The 18693-nt window shown below is 39.4% G+C and overlaps 1 protein-coding gene across 1 annotated transcript in view; it reads right to left on the reverse strand.

Moving 5' to 3' along the window:
• The window catches only part of GABRG3 (gamma-aminobutyric acid type A receptor subunit gamma3), a 599057-nt gene that overhangs the window by 32490 nt on the left and 547874 nt on the right, over positions 1 to 18693 (reverse strand). The window contains exon 6 of the mRNA XM_047766855.1: positions 8681 to 8818. Within this exon, the coding sequence (XP_047622811.1) occupies positions 8681 to 8818 (138 nt within the window). The remainder of the gene's footprint in view (positions 1 to 8680; positions 8819 to 18693) is intronic.

An 18693-nucleotide genomic window follows, 5' to 3' on the forward strand; every position in this document is an offset into this window, starting at 1 on the left:
ATACCTTATCACTTACTAGACTCAATCATTTGAATGGCAGAAAAGCTTTTAAATATATTACTTCATTTCCCTTTCCATTCCCTCTTTGTCTCTCCAGTCTCATGGTTTCTTGCCTTGACTTCCAAATTCCTTCTCATTGATTTCCTTGATTCCAATATTTTCCTCTCCATTTCATTTGAGAGCACTTCACTGGGAGTCAAGTGCAGTCCAGGCACTTCATACAATCAGTTCATGGAATGTGACCAAAAAAAGAGAAACACAATCAACACATAAAAGTATATATTATGAATATTTTCTCAGGTCAGTCTCCCAAAGCAACAGAAATAAAACCAAAAATAAACCAATGGGACCTAATCAAACTGACAAGCTTTTGCACAGCAAAGAAAACCAAAAAGAAAAAAAAAAGACAACTTACAGAATGGGAGAAAATACTTTCAAATGATGCAACCAACAAGGGCTTAATCTCTAGAATATACAAGCAACTTATACACAACTCAACAGCAAAAAAGCCAACAACCCAAGTGAAAAATGGGTAAAAGATCTGAATAGACATTTCTCCAAGGAAGATATACAGATGGCCAACAACCACATGAAAAAATGCTCAACATCCCTGATTATTAGAGAAATGCAATCAAAACTACCATGAGATACCACCTCACACCAGTCAGCATGGCCATAATTAGTAAGTCCACAAATAACAAATGCTGGAGGGAGTGTGGAGAAAAGGGAACCCTCCTGCACTGTTGGTGGGAATGTAAGCTGGTACAGCCACTATGGAAAACAATGTGGTGATACCTTAGAAATCTATACATAGAACTACCACAAGACCCAGCAATCCCATTCTTAGGCATATATCTGGACAAAACTTTCCTTAAAAAAGACACATGCACCTGCATGTTCATTGCAGCACTATTCACAATAGCCAAGACATGGAAACAACCCAAATGTCCATCAACAGATGACTGGATTAGGAAGATGTGGTATATATACACAATAGAATACTACCGGATGATATTCAAGAGAGGAGTGTCCTAGGAGCCAAAGGAAGAGGGAAGGAGGAGTAATGGTGAGAGAAGCAACAAGGAGGTCACCGGTCACCTTGCTAAGAACAGTGCTGGTGGAGGAGCAGGAATGAAAGCCCTGCTGGGGTGGTGTCAAGAGAGTGGAAGTGGAGGTACTGGGGTCAGTGAGACTAGACACTCTAGGAGGATTTCCTGCAAAGGGCACAAATAGGACAGTTGCTTATGGAGGAAGCAAGATGGAAATAACATTGTGTTGGGCACTTTCTGTTGATCCCTTCAAATCCACTTTCTACTTTTTCTACAACTGCTTTATGCCTCGGAGGCTGGGATGCCTGAACCACATCAGATGCATCCTGAGCCTCAGCTCCTGGCTGAGTTTGACAATTGGGGAGAAGGAATAGGAGAGGGAGGTTGGGGCATTTATTCTGAGAGGGAGGTTGGGGCATTTATTCTGAGAGGGAGGTTGGGGCACTTATTCTGAGCTTAACTGCGTCTGTGCTGCAGACTGGATGGATTCTGCCCAAACAACACAGGCTGACATGCATCCCTCTCATGGAAGATATTTTTCCAGATTCCAGTGACCACCCTTCCCTCTTGCCTCTTCAGCCATGAGGTGGTAACATCTTCCAATGCCACTAGCTCAAGGTTCGGGCCGTATGCTTGTATTAGTTTCCTATTGCTGTTGAAACAAATGACCACTCAGGGATTTAAAACAATGAAAATAATTTCCTTATAGTTATTCATGTTAGAAGTCTGGCATGTATCTTGCTCGGCTAAAATCAAGATATCAGTAGGGCCGTGTTTCTTTGGAGAGTCTTTAGAATTCACTTCCTTCCTCTTTACATCTTTTTTTTTGGTCTTTTCTAGGGCCGCACCCACAGCATATGGAGGTTCCCAGGCTAGGGGTCGAATCGGAGCTGTAGTCACCCGCCTGCAGGAGGGCCACAGCAACACGGGATCCGAGCCACATCTGCAACCTACACCACAGCTCATGGCAACACCGGATCCTTAACTCACTGAGCAAAGCCAGGGATCGAACCTGCAACCTCATGGTTTCTAGTTGGATTGGTTAACCACTGTGCCACCAAGGGAACTCCTTTTTTTTTTTTTTTTTCTTTTCTTTTTAGGACTGTACCTGTGGCATATGGAAGTTCCTGGGCCGGGGTCAAATTGGAGTTGCACCTGCTGGCCTACACCACAGCCACAGCAACGCCAGATCTAAGCTGCATCTGCGAACTTTGCCGCAGCTTGTGGCAATGCCAGATCCTTAAACCACTGAGTGAGGCCAGGGATCAATCCTGAATTATCATAGATACTAGCTGGGTCCTTAACCAGCTGAACCACAACAGGAACTCCTTCTTTACATCTTCTAAAGCCACCTAAATGTACTTGGCTGATGGCCCCCGGTTTACTCTCTTAAAAGGCAGCAACTCTGTAGCTCTCCGTGCTTTGCCTCCAGAGTCTTATCTCCTCTCTTCTTCCAACCTCTACCGTACTGGGCCCACCCAGATAATCCAGGATAGCATCTCCATTTAAAGGTCAGCTGATCAGCAACTTTAATTCCATCTGCAACCTTCATGCCCTTTACAATGGAACATGATGTACTCAAAGATGCTAGGAATGAGAACGCAGACATCTTGGGGTGTCATTAGTCTGCCTATCACAATGCCCCATACAGCAGCAATATGCTCAAAGACCTTCCAGCAGGAGTGTAAGTAGTTCTTTCTCTTTATTAAATTCTCCTTCATTGCCCAGTTTGGTGGGCCCTTTGTTGCCTGCTGGAGACCTGACTGAAATAATTTTGTTTTTTAATATTTGTGAAACAATGATTTGTGTTTATTTATTTACCATTTTTTTAGGGCTATACATGTGGCATATGGAAGTTCCCAGGCTAGGGGTCCAACTGGAGCTGCAGCACAGCCACAGCAACATAGGATCCAAGCCAGATCCTTAACCCACTGAGCAAGGCCAGGGATCAAACCCATGTCCTCATGGATACTAGTTGGGTTTGTTACCACTGAGCCACAATGGGAACTCCTAATGATTTGTGTTTAAGTTGATGGTGGTAATGATCCATCAGAGGGTTAAAAAAAAATACAGTGTAGAGAGAGGGAGCTGAACTGCAGCAATCCCTGCATAGGGCAGAAGAGGCAGGGCACATGCATGAGCAATGGGAGTTCATCTGCAGCACCATGAGCTCAGCAAATGTGGTGGACCCTGGGGGATGGAGGAGCAAGATCACCAGGGGAAAGTTGGGAATAAGGTGGAGCTGTCAGAGGTTGAGACCAAGAACAAAACAGGAACTAGCCATCCAGGAGTGTGTGTTATAGCTGAAAACTTGTTAGAACAGTCTCTGTTGTGTTATGCCTGCCTTGGCTCACTCATTACTCCAACTGGATTTTCACAAATGATTTCTTCCTTGCCTCATTGCTTTCTTTTACTAATGATTACTTTCTAGTTAGAGTTATACTGCATCCGGTATTTCTTTTCCTTTGAAACACTCCCTAACGCTGTTTCCCCTTTTAAGCAATCTTCACTCGAGAGAGAAGGTTAAGAAGTGATAAACCTGAAAACCATCAAAAACTCACTGGACCACCTGACACTGGCCTTGATTTTGAAATGATCTATGGAGGGAGAGGAATGTAAGCACCCTACTCTTTATCAATAAACCTGTTTTTCAAGCTAAACCTATAAGACCCTTTGCTATCCCCTCTCAAGCGAGGACACAGTTTTGAGGGCACTAGCTTGCTATGGCCTTCTTTGCCTGGCAAAGCAATACAGCTGTTCTTTCTGCTTCACCCCCAAACTCTGTCTCTGAGACTTAACTGGTGCCAGTGTACAGAGGCCAGGATTTGGCTACATGTAAAATAGACTAGACTTTGCATTTTAATGGAGGTTATATTTTACTCCTAAGGGAGTAAAAAATGATTTTTTTGGGGGGGAGGGGTGAAAAAATCTTGGATATTACCATGTGTAACCCTTCAAAAGCCCAGATATACACGAATATCTACAGTATTAGTATTCCACAGGTAGGTGATAATGGAAAAAAAAAAGTCTAAAAAGATATAATGAATAAAAGATAAGGAATAAAGAAGTTCCTGCTATGGGACTGTGAGTTAAGGATCTGACATTGCTGCAGCTGTGACATAGGCTGAAGCTGTAGCTTGGATTCGATCCCTGGCCTGGGGATTTCCATATGCTGTAGGTGTGTCCACAAAAAAAAAGAAAAAAAAAGATAATGAATAAAGGTTGAGAGACATTGGACTAGCATGAAAGAGTATATTTACCTTAATGCTCACTTGAAATTCATGGCCAAGGACTTAAATCCAGACAGGTGATGGAAGTTGTGTGCTTTTATTTCTTTATTTAGCGCCATGGTGCTGCTTCATGCAAGCATGGAGCTGGATTTAACAAGGGTTGGGTTTTGTGCAAGAAGAAGAGGAAAGAGAGCAGAAGGAGCCATCATAATGACTGCTCAGCACTTCCCGATAGGAAATAAGACTTAGGACATTCTGGGCTGCTACAGATAGGTGTGGAAAGGAAGTGGTGATGCCCTTGAGCCCATGGGAGCTTTAGAATGGTGGAGTGAAAATTCATCATTTATGTTTCACTCTTGTTTTCAGACGGCATCTGATTTGTTGAAGGAAAGTGAGTTTGATTTTTTTTAATGTAGTTTATTTCTTTAGACTAAATGTCTTGCTTATTTTCTAAAGACTACACAATGATAAGATTCAACATGATGTGAAGTTTCTTATAAAAGTGGGAGAAAGCTAGATAAGAGGAGCAGGTGGAGAACATCCTTCTATTAATGCGAATGTATCCACTGACCTCACGGAAAGATAGTCTTTGCCATGAGTGAGAAAAAGGATTTTGGGGAGACAGTCATTTCTTATTCTTAAAGAACTGTCCTAAATATTGCTCCTGTCTTGCTGCAGAGCTCAGCAGAATGTCTATTGGTCATGTTGATGCATTGGTTCCTGGTTTATTCAGTATTCTCTCATGTCTACCATGTTTTCCAGAGACTGAAATCTCCTTGCCACCAGGGAATGTTTTTCATATTTTTTTTAAACACACAATAGCACAAAAACTAGTCAGGCTATTACTTTGACTCCATGCTTCCCTCTACTTGGCACTTCCCTGAGCTAGTATTCTCCTATAGTCTTTTTTTTTTTTTAATTTTTGGTATTGTTTAAAGTATAGTTGATTTATAGTGTTGTGTCAATTTCTGCTGTAGAGCATAGCGACCCAGTCATACATATATATATACATCCTTTTTCTTCATACTATCTTCTATTATATTCTATTCCAAGAGTTTGGATATAGTTCCCTGTGCTGTACAGTAGGACCTTGTTTATCCATTCTAAATGTAATAGTTTACATCTACTAACCCCAAACTCCCAGTTCATCCCACTCCTTCCTCCTAGCCCCCTGGCAACCACTAGTCTGTTCTTTATGTCTTTGAGTCTGTGGAATCTAAAATATGGCACAAATGAACCTGTCTGCAAAACAGAAACAGCCTATAGTTGATTTTAAAACCCATTGTATTCCCCCTGCCTTTGCACTTCCTTTTGTTTGAAATCATCTTGCCTAGAACACCAGGTAAGGAATAACAGCATCGATATTTGGCATTTAAATGCTTTAACAATCTCACATTTGGTTACCCTCCTTTGGGCTGCCTTAAACCCCAAAAGTCTGCTAGCTCATTTCAAATTCTTTGGGAATGGAATTATATTTTTAATGTAAGTGACTCATATTTGAGTAAAAGCTTCCTCCTAACATTTCCCTTTTTGCTGCCTCCACAGTTTATTTAAATAAATTATGAACTTCCATCCCTTTAACCTTATCAATAATAAAGACCTAAACACAGATGTCATCTCTCACCTTTACCACTGTGACATCTGTAGGAAAGTTTTGCTTTGCCTTGTTGATCAGATAGCTTTTAACACCTCTCTTTGAATGTAAAGCAGTAGGCTTTCCATACCCGTGGGGTCCACATGCCCAGATTCAATCAATCATGGATTGAAAATATTTGAAAAAAGTTTTCCAGAAAGTTCAAAAGAATAAACTTGAACTTGCCATGCATAAGAAAGGACAGTTGAGCCTTGGACAAAAGGAGTTGGGGTACCCACCCCTCACAGTTGAAAAACCACATTTAACTTATAGTCGGCCCCCAGTAAATGTGGTTTTCCCTGGTTCTTTCATATTTGAAGTGCTGCATATGAGGGTTCAGCCAACCAGAACTGTGTAGGACTGTCATATTTACTCTGGGAAAAAGTCCAAAGGTAAGTGCAAATGCGCAGTTTAAACTGTTCAAATAGCAACTCTATATAGCATTTACACTTACGTACATTTATAGGGCGTTTACATTATATTAGGTATTATCAGCAATGCAGAGATGATTTAAAGTAGCTAGGAGGATGTGAGTAGGTTAAATGCAAATACAATGCCATTTTATATAAAGGGCTTGAGTATTTGGGATATTGGTATCTTCAAGGGTCTTGGAAACAACCCCTCATGCATTAGAACTGTAGTTCCAAAACAGAGAACTACAGTTACCCCTTGGTAATTACAATTCTATCAAGAATTCAGACTATTCTTTAAAGATATTTACCACCAATTATTAACAATTTACATCTTATCCTGCTGTATAGCACGGGGAACTATATCTAGTCACTTGTGATGGAACGTGATGGAGGATAATGTGAGAAAAAGAATGTATATTTATAAATGTGTGACTGGGTCAGTTTGCTGTACAGTAGAAAACTGACAGAACACTGTAAGCCAACTATAATGAAAAAATAAAAAATCATGAAAATTTTTATATCTTAAACTAGTCCTCCCATGAACCAAATTATTATGGGTTTTAAAAGCTAATAAACTCACATTGACAAATAACAACATTAGAAAAACTGACTTGAAACCAATCTACACTCCATGCCCTGTCAGAAAAAAAACTAATTGCAAAATAGTGGCTCATAGATTCCTATTTTGGTAAATACCCACCCCCCCAAATCCAGAAAACAAAATACTCATTTAAGTTACACATTAATGTTCACATTAATAGTGAAACAACTCTTTTTATCTAACTACCTATGTTATACATATAATGGTCACTTAATAAAATCAAATTGGTGGGTAATTATCATGTTCAATATATTGAAAAAGGAACTTAAAGTTTAAAGGAAGGGAAAAAGATAGAAACTAAAACTCAAAGGATATTTCACACCAGCTTCTTTTTTTTTTTTGTGGGTACTCAAGGCATGTTTATTGAGTATAGTGAACACAAGTATAATTTAATATTTGAGGCAGCAGAGATGCAAATCTGATAATGCAGTCCCTGAGCTCGGCCACTTATAGGCTCTAAGGGACATTTTTGGTAACTGCTGAGGCCCAGAGGAACAGACTCATTTTTATTACTTCTGCCCAGAATAAAGTGAATTCACTAGTCTCTATTTAATTCCCAGACCTGTGGATGGGAGGAAGGGGCAGAGTACCATCTCTGACTTGGATATCTACCACATTCTCCCAAGGAAGGCCAGTTGTTTTAAAGACATTGGGCTGTATTTCCACTTTGGCACAGAGGCAGCACCATACATGGGTTTAGGACTAAGGGTGTGCTCAGTGCAGGGACTGCAGTCCTGGCTTCACCACTTGCTGCTCTGTGACTCTCACACCAGCTTCTTTTATTTGTGAATTATCAATAATATCTGATGTTCACTGTGTATGTGGAAAGTTGTAGAAGTCTCACCATTAGGGAAATTGGTTTATATAAATGTAATCAGTGATGAGTAATCTTAGGTTTCTAGACATAATGCATAGTCTCAATTTTAAAATATAAGGCAATTCTAATCACCATTTCTCCATCCGAACTAAAACACTGAAAAGACTGACTTTTGAATCAGCTGTTTTTTCTCAAAAATCACTTAGGAATCACGGTTGCCTGAATATAGTTAGTTAAAACACACACAGGAGGAATTCTACATGAAAGGTATGCCTTAGGCATCAGGGGTGAAAAAAATCACAATTTTTTTTTTTTGAGAGCTATACTTCTTCACATTAACTGCTATAACCAAGCAGGACTCTGAGAAGCCTTCTAAGAGTGGATCCCCACTCATGTCCTCTACCTGCCTTTTTGTCTATAGAAAACCTTTAGTCAAAAATCAATATAATCAGAGAAGTGAGAAAAGACAGAAAAGAAGGAAAACAGTCAAGCGAGACAAAATAATAATAGTTTAGCCGTTCAACAAAGTCAATGACTTTTCATTCTTCCTCAAGGGCTAGAGATGATGTTCTAAGCCAGGTTCTTGGAGCTGTTTTGTAGATGCTGAAGTCCCCGCCGGGTGGAAAAAGTTAACTGTATGCTGCCCATAAGCATATAGATCCCAGAACAGTTGGAACCAGAAGGTGGATGATGCTGACTCCCAATTACCTCACCACCCACCAATCAGGAAATTGTCCATGAGCTGATCACACCCTGCTCCTTGAACAGCATAAGACAGAGTCCTCACTACCTCCTTTAAGGGGGGGAGGCAGTCCTTGAGATATTGGCCTGCTGTATTCCCTCTTTGCCAGGCAATTAAAGCTACTTTTTCTGTTTCCTCCAACTCTGTCTCCCTGTTGGTGTACAGAGGCAGCCAATATTCTGGCAATGCTCCTACCTGCAGATGTTTTCACAATTTCTGTGGTGTTTCTGAGGCCCATGAAGTCAAACTGATAAAGCCGCCAGGATTTCTGATCAGCTGCCTCAACCGAATTTTTTCTCCATCTATAAATCATTTCTTCTTTGGGGTAGCCATCTAAAATGCAGAACAAATGTTAACACTTGGAAATGTGGTTTATAAAACATTAAAGTCAAACTTATAATTATGATCACTTCATAGGAGTTGAAATTTTAGGCCACATTTATTTTCTAAATTTCCCTCAACCCCCCCCCCCCAAAAAAAAAGGAATGGTCAAAAGGCCACCTAACACAGAAGGTTTCTGTGGCAGATCTTCACAATCAGGAGGATGTTCCTAGCCACAAACCTCGCTATAGTCTGTGTGGACACAGCACATATCTTTCACCATCCAGGGCTGTGGCTGTAGTTGACTTTCAAAGAATTGACCTGAAGGTACTGGTCAGATTCTCACTAGCCCATGAACAGTGGGATCTAACTGCCTGGCCCACACCCGCCAGACCTTCTGCCCTTCCCCAGAATTTAATCCACTCAGATCTCAGGAAAGATGAATTTACTTTTGTAAAATTTTATACCTTATTATAAATAGCTTTTATTATTTCTAACATATTTATTTTACTTATTTATTATTATTACTGAAGTATAGCTGTACAATATTATATAAGAGGTATATAATATAGTGGCTCACAATTTTTAAAGACTATATTCCATTTATGGTTATTCCAAACTATTGGCTACATTCCCTGTGTTGTACAATGTATTCTTGTAGCTTATTTTATACATAATAGTTTATACCTCTTAACCTCTAACTTATACTGCCCTCCTTCCCTCTCCCCACTGGTAACCACTAGTTTGTTCTCTATATCTATGAGTCTGCTTTTCTGTTATGTCCACTAGTTTGTGTTAATTTTTTAGATTCCACATCTAAGTGTTATCATTCAGTACTTGTCTTTCTCTGTCTGACTCATTTCACTTAGTGTAATACTTCAGAAAAGACAAAGTCAATAAGGCAATCATTCTAGGATTTGAGAGGTCGAATGACTCTTCGTCATTCTCTGCTTTTGGTCTCCAGTTCTGATCAGTGAACTTTGACCTTTTCCTGAGACCACTTCCCATCTTGTTAATTGCTCTGGTGTGTCTGCTGCTCCAGGCTTAGTGTTGGCAACATGCCAAAGCTGGGTGTCTTAGATGGGGCTCTGAGCCCAAGCCAGAGATTGGCCCAATGCATATTTTTCAACTCCTTCATCCCCTCTTCTGAACAGCACTTGGGACCACACCATTAACTTGAGGCTGGAGCTCTCATGTAGGCACCATCTTGACAAGTTATACTGCACACAAAGCACTCCACTGACACATATAAACTTATGCACACATATTAATAAAGTGGTTCAAAATTGCTAGTTAAACATATAGATGACTTTGTAAAAAAAAATTCTTTTAAGACAAACAAACTGCTTTCTCCATTATTTTCCCTTTCTGCCCATCAAAGACTGAACTAGAGCACATATGTGCTTCCTGCTTTCCAATTGTGGATTGCTCTGTGAAATTATTGTCAGCATTGAAGAGATACTTGCTCTCCCCTAATTTGACAGTGCTGGTATCAAGGCACTTAGCCTCAGCCTGAAGTAGTCAAACATCATAGTTGGGCATTAGCCACAGTCTCAGTCTCCTCATTAGGCTATCAAATTAGGAAAGGTACTTTATGCTGTAATTCTTTCTTTTTAACTTTGTTTTGTTCAACAGCTTTATTAAGATTTAAAAAATCACACAGTTAACATACAAGCTCAGTGGTTTTTAGTATATTCTCAGAGTGGTGCAACTGTTACCGTAATCTAATTTTAGACTATTTTCATCACCCCAAAATATAACCCCAGACCTATTAGCATTCACTCCTCAATCCCACTCCTTGTACACATCACACACTTTAACCAGTCCTAGGCAACCACTAATATATTTTCTGGCTACAGGTTTGCCTATTCTGGGCATTTCATGTAAATGGAGTCCTACAAGATGTGAGCTTTTATAACTGTCTTTCTTTCCTTAGCAAAATGTGTTCAAGTTTCACTCAGAAGTAGCACACGTCAATACCTCATTCCTATTTATTGTTCAATAATATACTGTTGTATGGATGTGCCATATTTTGCTTATTTATTTGTCATCTAATAGACATTTTGGTTGAGTCCACTTTTACACTTCCATGAATGACACTGTTACGAAAATTTGGGGGTTTTTTTTTGCGCTTTTTTAGGGCGACCACGCTGACTGAGACATTATATAAAGTTCTTGGCAGTGTTCCAGGCCAAGTAATTTCCAAGTTATTGTTAACTGTAATTTTTTAATGTGCTACCAAAAACAAACAAACACCATAAAATTACATTTCTCATTCGAAATGCTGCATTGAAAAGTTCCTCCCTCTTTGGGCTGGGCTACCTGGATGGCTCTTCTTTATGGGTTCCCAATCCTTGGCTGTTAGAGATGCGGAGGGTGAAGGAGGCTTGCTGAGTGGTGGTTATGCCATTGTCAACATGAGTGGACTTTGAGTATCCTGTCTTGCCTGACTGACCCTCTGGGTCCCTCCTCTTCCTATGCGTTCAGTTTAGGATACCATAGGTTAAGAGGCAGCAGCCTTAGGGAATTAAATTCTGGCCAGCCTTTTGTCTAGAGAACAGTGATATTGTTTTGAATGATGAGAGTTAAGTGATAGCTCCCTGTCCGTTGCATTTGACCTACTTCGAGAAACATTTAGAGGGCAAAGATGATACCATTGATTTAAAAGCCATAATATGAAGCTGTTTTCAAATGTTGTTTTGTTTCTATGAAATAAAAAAATCCTGCTTTGGTGGTCAATTTTTTGTCTGCAGTTGTTCCTGTATTCAAGCACAATAATTTTTCCAGAAGCTATGAGTGACACGGTTTTCCCAATTCAAATGTCACACAAGTGCCCCAGAGCTTGGGAACAGCTTCAGGCATCAAGAACAAATTTATCACTGTCAGGGTAAGAGGACACAGATTTTAAGAGATATTGTAGAGTCTACTGGACATTGTAGAGATTACTGGATATTGTAGAAGCTAGTGGACACTGTAGTGTATACCGCCAGTTCACAAAACTCTTTGTTCGCCACATAGAAACCATATCAGAGTCTTCCTTAGAATTCTTCATTCAGAGATTTCTCAACTACATGTAGTCCAGCATTCAATGGCTTTTATTATTAAATAAGGCTTTTAAGTATCCTAGAATTAGAGCCTGTAAGTTATTGTTGAGTCTCAACACATTCTTTATCTGGTTTCTAGTTACAAGTAACCAGTAAACAAGCCACTCTTGGGAACTTATCTTTTTAAATATGACAGGATGGTTTTTGAAACACTAGGTCTTTATCAATGTAATGGATCATGTCCAGGATTTTAAAATAAGATATAGTAGAAAAGAACATTTCAGAAGATATCATACATAGTACCTGTAAATATTATTTTGTGCTATGTTCCATATGGGAACATATGTGTATGTCCTGATTCTGGAATGGAAAATGTATTTTCCAGGATATTTGATGTGCAAAGTTTGAAAACTACCATCTAGAGGTATTTTGCAAGTTCAGTCCCTTCAGGAACAGGAGGATCATGACAGAGGCCATGGGTTGGACTGGAATGAGAGGGTCAAGGGCAACTGAAGCCTACTGTATACAGTCTGGGCAAGGGCAAAGCAGTCACCTACCCCAAGAAAATCTTCCCAGTCACCAAATATTTTGGCCTTTCCAAAAAAGGCAGAAATGTGGAATTCTTAAATTTAAATCTCTTAGGTTTACTTTTCTTTATTTTTTATGGCCACATCTGCGTCATATGGAAGTTCCCAGGCTAGGGCTGCACCACAGCCACGGCAACACCAGATCTGAGCTGCATCTGCGACTTATGCTGCAGCTGCTCGTGGCAATACCAGAGCTTTAACCCACTGAGCGAGGCCAGATACTGGACCTGCATCCTCACCGAAGCTATGTGGGTTCTTGACCCACTGAGCCAACAACAGGAGCTCCTAAAATCCCTTAGCTTGTACATGTGGATAACTAACTAAATTTTGTGTAACAAAGTATGTCCGTGGGATGGATGTTGCACTGTAGGGCATCAGTTGGCATAAGGTAGAAGTTTTTAAGTTGTGCTTTTCCTTGAGAGACAGCAGTGAGATTGGCTGGGAGGTAAAGTCAAATCAGGCCCCTCTGAGTTATGTTTATTTTTGCACTGCTTTTCAGTGTTTCATAACACCTAGATGTGCTTACACCTTATTCTTTTTAGTAATTCTAAGAAGAGTGTCATTGACCTAATTCCAGTTGAGGCTGGAAGGGGTTAATGTGGCAACGTGAGCCTGGCACATCAGCCACCAAATAAAGGAGACAATGTCCTCTGATGACCCTTGCTTGCTGCAGTCTGGGGGGGGACACACACATGCTGTAGGGACACATGGCTTCCTAAGTCTTCTAAGGCTCTACCTCCTCACTAGTTATGAAAACTAAGTTATTTGTGAGAATGACCCATTGATAAATTTGAAATCGTAAGCTTTGTACAATGGAATAACCAAAAAGATTTTAAAATTTTTAAAATGAAAATTTAAAATAGTGTTGGCACAGAGAATATTCACAAATAAAGAATCTAATAAGACTTTTTTTCAGAATATACAAGGACTTTCATACTTCAGTGATAAAAAGACACGTCATCCAATTAAAAAATAGGCAAAGGATCTGAATAAACTTTTTTCAAAGAACATATGGTACATATGGCTAGTAAGCACAGGAAAAGAAGCATAACATCACTAGTTATTAGGGACATACAAATCAAAACTGAAACGAGATATAATTTCATACCCACTAGGATGGTTAAACTTTAAAAAAGGAAAAATAATAGATGTTTGAGAGGATATGGAGAATACCCTCACACACTGTTGGTGAGAATATAAAATAGGAAAGCCATTTTTGGAAAGCAGTTTGGCAGTTCTCCAAAATGTTAAACATATATGCTTCTCCAAGGAATATATCCAAGAGAAAGGGAAATATATTTTCACTCTCAAACCTGAACACTTATGTTCCTAGCAGCCATAGTCATCATAGCCAAAAAGTGGAGACAACTCAACATGTACCACTTGATAAAGGGCCAAACAAAACCATGTATTGTATGATTTCATCTATATGAAATGTCACAAACAGGCAAATCTGGAGGTTGCCTAAGACTAGGATGGGGGTAGTGGGAATAGGAATGATTGCTTAATGGATACAGAGTTTCATTTTGGGGTATGGAAAAAGTTATAAAATTAGGTAGTGATGACAGTTGTGCAATTCTGTGAATATACTAAACACTGCTTTAATGCATTTTTTTTTTTGGCCTTTTTAGGGTCACACTCATGGCATATAAAGTCCCCAGGCTAGGAGACAAATCAGAGCTGCAGCTGCCAGCCTACGCCATAGCCACAGCAACGTGGGATCCAAACCGTGACTACTACCTACACCACAGCTCAGGGCAGTGTCAGATCCTTAACCCACTGAGGCCAGGGATCAAACCTACATCCCCATGGATACTAGTCATGTTCGTTACCCCTGAGCCACAGGGAGAACTCCTAAGACGTACATTTAAATTGATGAATTTTATGGTATGTGAAATATAGCTCAACAAAGGTTTTTTGTTGTTGTTGTCTTTTTTTTTGGTGGGGGCACACCTGTGGCATATGTAGGTTCCCAGGCTAGGGGTCGAATCAGAGCTGTGGCTGCTGGTCTACGCCAGAGCCACAGCAAGTTGGGATATGAGCTGCATCTGTGATCTACACCACAGCTCATGGAAACCCGGGATCCTTAACCAACTGAGCAAGGTCAGGGATTGAAACTGAGTCCTCATGGATACTAGTCAGATTCATTTCTGCTGAGCCACAGTGGGAACTCCAAAGTGGTTATTTTTTAAAATTCTGGATTACCATAAAAATACAGAGTGCTGGTAACCCCAAAAGCTATTTGGGAACAACCTGCCCCCTTTCTTACATACAGATATCCAGCTGCATATGTGTGATGTAGATAAAGACACAATCTCAAGTCGTCCTTATGGGAAGGGGCAGGGTCTGTGGATGTGGATTAGGCAGAAGTATGAGAGATGGAATGAACACCTAGCTTTTCATCAATCTTAATGGAGCAGTCAGCAATCATCCTGACCATTCACCTCATCCCCCTGCTCCTGCACAAAGCTTTTAAAGTGCAAAGCTGCCCCTGCAGCCTCAAAGAGAAGTTTCAGGAGCTATGCTGGATTCACCAACATATCTAAGGGAGAGTGCACAGCTGTGGAGTGCAAACAACTCTGACCCCTGTCAACTTAACCTGGCTGTGTCATAAACATGGCCAACACCATGCTCATCACTCTTCCAAAGTGCTCAGGGGGGAGAGTGGAAAGGGGCAAGCAGGGTCACATTTCCCAGGACCCCTTCAAGGGGCTTTGAAGAAGACTTTACTTCCCAGGAATCTGCCTCTGGCTTCTTGTTAAAATTAAGGTCCATTCATCAGTTACAGCGGCAATTAACACAAATAATTATATTGGAACTCCACACCATTTGAATTCTGATCAAAATATCTTAATTATCAAATTCCTTGTGGAAGGGCTGATATCTTTGCAGGAACATTTGTCTATCTTGAAAGACTGAAGCTCTTCAATAGAATTTTAATAATTTTTTTTCATATAGAGTCACTTTAATCATAAAAATTGTTCCTAGGAGTTCCTGTTTTGGGTCAGCAGTAACAAACCCAACTAATATCCATGAAGATGCAGGTTTGATCCCTGGCCTCACTTAGAGGGTTAAGGATCTGGCATTACCGTGAGCTGTGGTGTAGGTCACAGATGTGGCTCTGATCCCGAGTTGCTGTGGCTGGGGCCTAGGTTGGAAGCTGCAACTCCAGTTTGACCCCTAGCTTGGGAACTTCCATATGCCACAAGTGTGGCCCTAAAGAGAAAAAAAAATGTTCCTAGAATGAGTAAGTTTGCTTTTGCTTAGTATATTTTGTCTAACATAAAGAGGTGTTTATTTTTAATATTTATTTTATTTATATATTTATATAGGTATTGATAAGATAAATAATACCCATTAAACCTTATATATTTATTTTGTGTTAAGTCCATTCAAAACTCATTAATTTTAACCATTTCCTGCACATTTCCCAGGAAATTATTCATTGTGTGCATTAATTTTCTATTAGGGTATGGTTGCTTGATAGTGTTGTGTCAATTTCTGCTATACAACATAGTAACCCAGTCATATACACACACACATATACACACACACATATTTTATATATATATATATATATATTCATTTTCTTATACTGTCTTCCATCATGTTCTACCCCAAGAGATTGTATATAGTTACTGGTGCTATGCAGTAGGACCTCATTGCTTATCCATTCTAAATATAATAGTTTGCATCTACCAACCCCAAACTCCTCCTCCATTCCATTTCCTCCTCCTCCCTCTTGGCAGTGACAAGTCTGCTCCCCATGTTCATGATCTGTTTCCGTTTTGTAGCTAGGATCATTCATGCCATATTTTAGATTCCATATATAAGTGATATCATATGGTATTTATCATTCTTCACTTAGTATGAGGATCTCTAGTTCTATCCATGATGCTACAAATGGCATTATTTCATTTTTTATGGCTGCATAGTATTCCATTGTATTTATGTACCACTTCCTCTTCATCCATTCATCTGTTGATGGACATTTAGGTTGTTTCCTTGTCTTGGCTATTGTGAATTGTGCTGCAATGAGCATAGGGGTGCATACATCTTTTTGAATTGTCGTTTTGTCTGAATATATGCCCAGGAGTGGGATTGCTGGATCATATGGCAATTCCATATTCAGTTTTCTGAGGAAACTCCATACTGTTTTCCATAGTAGTTGTACCAATTTAGATTCTCACCAGCAGTGAAGGTTAGTTCCCTTTTCTCCACACCCTCTCCAGCATTTGTTATTTGTTGACTTGTTAATGATGGCCATTCTGACCAGTAAGAGGTAGTACCTCATTGTAGTTTTGATTTGCATCTCTCTAAGTATCTTTTCATGTGCCTACTGGCCGTCCATATGTCTTCTTTGTAGAAATGTCTATTTATGTCTTCTGACCATTTTTTGACTGGATTGTTTTTGTTGTTGTTGTTGAGTAGTATGAACTGTTTGTATATTTTGAAGATTAGGCTCTTTCGGTTGCATTGTTTGCAAAGCTTTTCTCCCATTCTGTGGTTTGTCTTTTTGTTTTTTAAATGGTTTTCTTTGCTATGCAAAAGCTTTTGAGTTTAAATAGGTCCCATTGGTTTATTTTTGTTTTTATTTTCATTATTCTAGGAGGTGGATCAGATAAGATGTTGCTATAATTTATGTCAAAGAACATTCTGCCTATATTTTTCCCTAGGAGTTTTATGGTATCTGGCCTTACATTTAGGTTTTTAATCTATTTTGACTTTATTTTTGTGTCTGGTGTTAGAGAATGTTCTAATTTCTCTTTTACATGTAACTGTCCAGTTTTCCCAGCGCCATTTACTGAAGAGCCTATCTTTCTTCCATTATATGTTCTTTCCTCCTTTATCATAGATTAGTTGACCACAGGTGCTTGGGTTTACTTATAGGCTTTCTATCCTGTTCCACTGATCCATATTTCTGTTTTTGTGCCAGGACCATACCATTTTGATGACTGTAACTTTGTAGTATAGTCTGAGGTCAGGGAGTCTGATTCCTCTGGTTCTTTTTTTTTTCATATTGTTTTGGCTATTCAGGGTCTTTTGTGTTTCCATACAAATTTTAAAATATTTTGTTCTAGTTCTGTGAAGAATGTCATTGGTAATTTGATAGGAATTGCATTGAATATGTAGATTGCCTTGGGTAGTAAAGGCAATTAACTATATGACTATAAGACAACTATAAGACACTGATGAAAGAAATCAAAGATAACACAGATGGAAAGATATACCAATCAAAGAAGAAAAAGAAATAAAAGGAATCCAAATTGGAAAAGAAGAAGAAAACTATCACTGTTTGCCATGACACTATACCTAGAAAATCCTAGAGACACAATCAGAAAACTGTTTGCGCTTATCACTGAATTTGGTAAAGTTAGGATACAAAATTAATACACAGAAATAGACTGCATTTCTTTCTTTCTTTCTGTCTGTCTGCCTTTCTTTCTTTTTATTCATTTATTTATTCATTTATTTTTGGTCTTTTTAGGGCCATACCCATGGCATATAAAAGTTCCCAGGCTAGGGATTGAATCAGAGCTGTAGCCACTGGCCTATACCACAGCCACAGCAATGCCAGATCTGAGCTGCATCTGCAACCTACACTGCAGCTTGCAGCAATACTGGATCCTTAACCCACTGAGTGAGGCCAGGGATCAAACCTGCATCCTCATGGATACTAGTTGGATTCTTAACCCACTGAGCCACAGTGGAAATTCCTAGACTGCATTTCTATATACTAACAATGAAAGATCAGAAAGACAAATTAGGGAACCATCCCATTTACTCTCACATCAAAAAGAATAAAATACCTGGGAATAAACCTAATTAAAGAGACAGAAGACCTGTACTCTGACAAGCATAAGACACTGACGAAAGAAATCAAAGATGACATAGATGGAAAGATATACCATGCTTTTAGGTTGGAAGAATCAATACTGTCCTTTTTTTTTGAGATATATGATCATATCATCTGAAAATAATGATAGTATTGACTTATTCAACATTCATGATGTTTTTTATTTTTATTTCAGTCATATAATTCACTGAAGCAATGATAACATCCCTGAGAATTGCTTTGTGTCTGGCATTTAGTATCTTCTTTTAATAATTCTTAGTGTTTTTATTGAAAACATCCTCACAGCCTGGTTCGATTCCCAGCCTAGTACAGTGGGTTAAAGATCTGGTATTGCTGCAGTTGCAGCTTAGGTCACAACCACTGCTTGGATCTGATCCCTTGCCCAGGAACTCCATAAGC

This window comes from Phacochoerus africanus, chromosome 2 (assembly GCF_016906955.1).
Source record: "Phacochoerus africanus isolate WHEZ1 chromosome 2, ROS_Pafr_v1, whole genome shotgun sequence".
NCBI classification, from domain to species: Eukaryota; Metazoa; Chordata; class Mammalia; order Artiodactyla; family Suidae; genus Phacochoerus; species Phacochoerus africanus.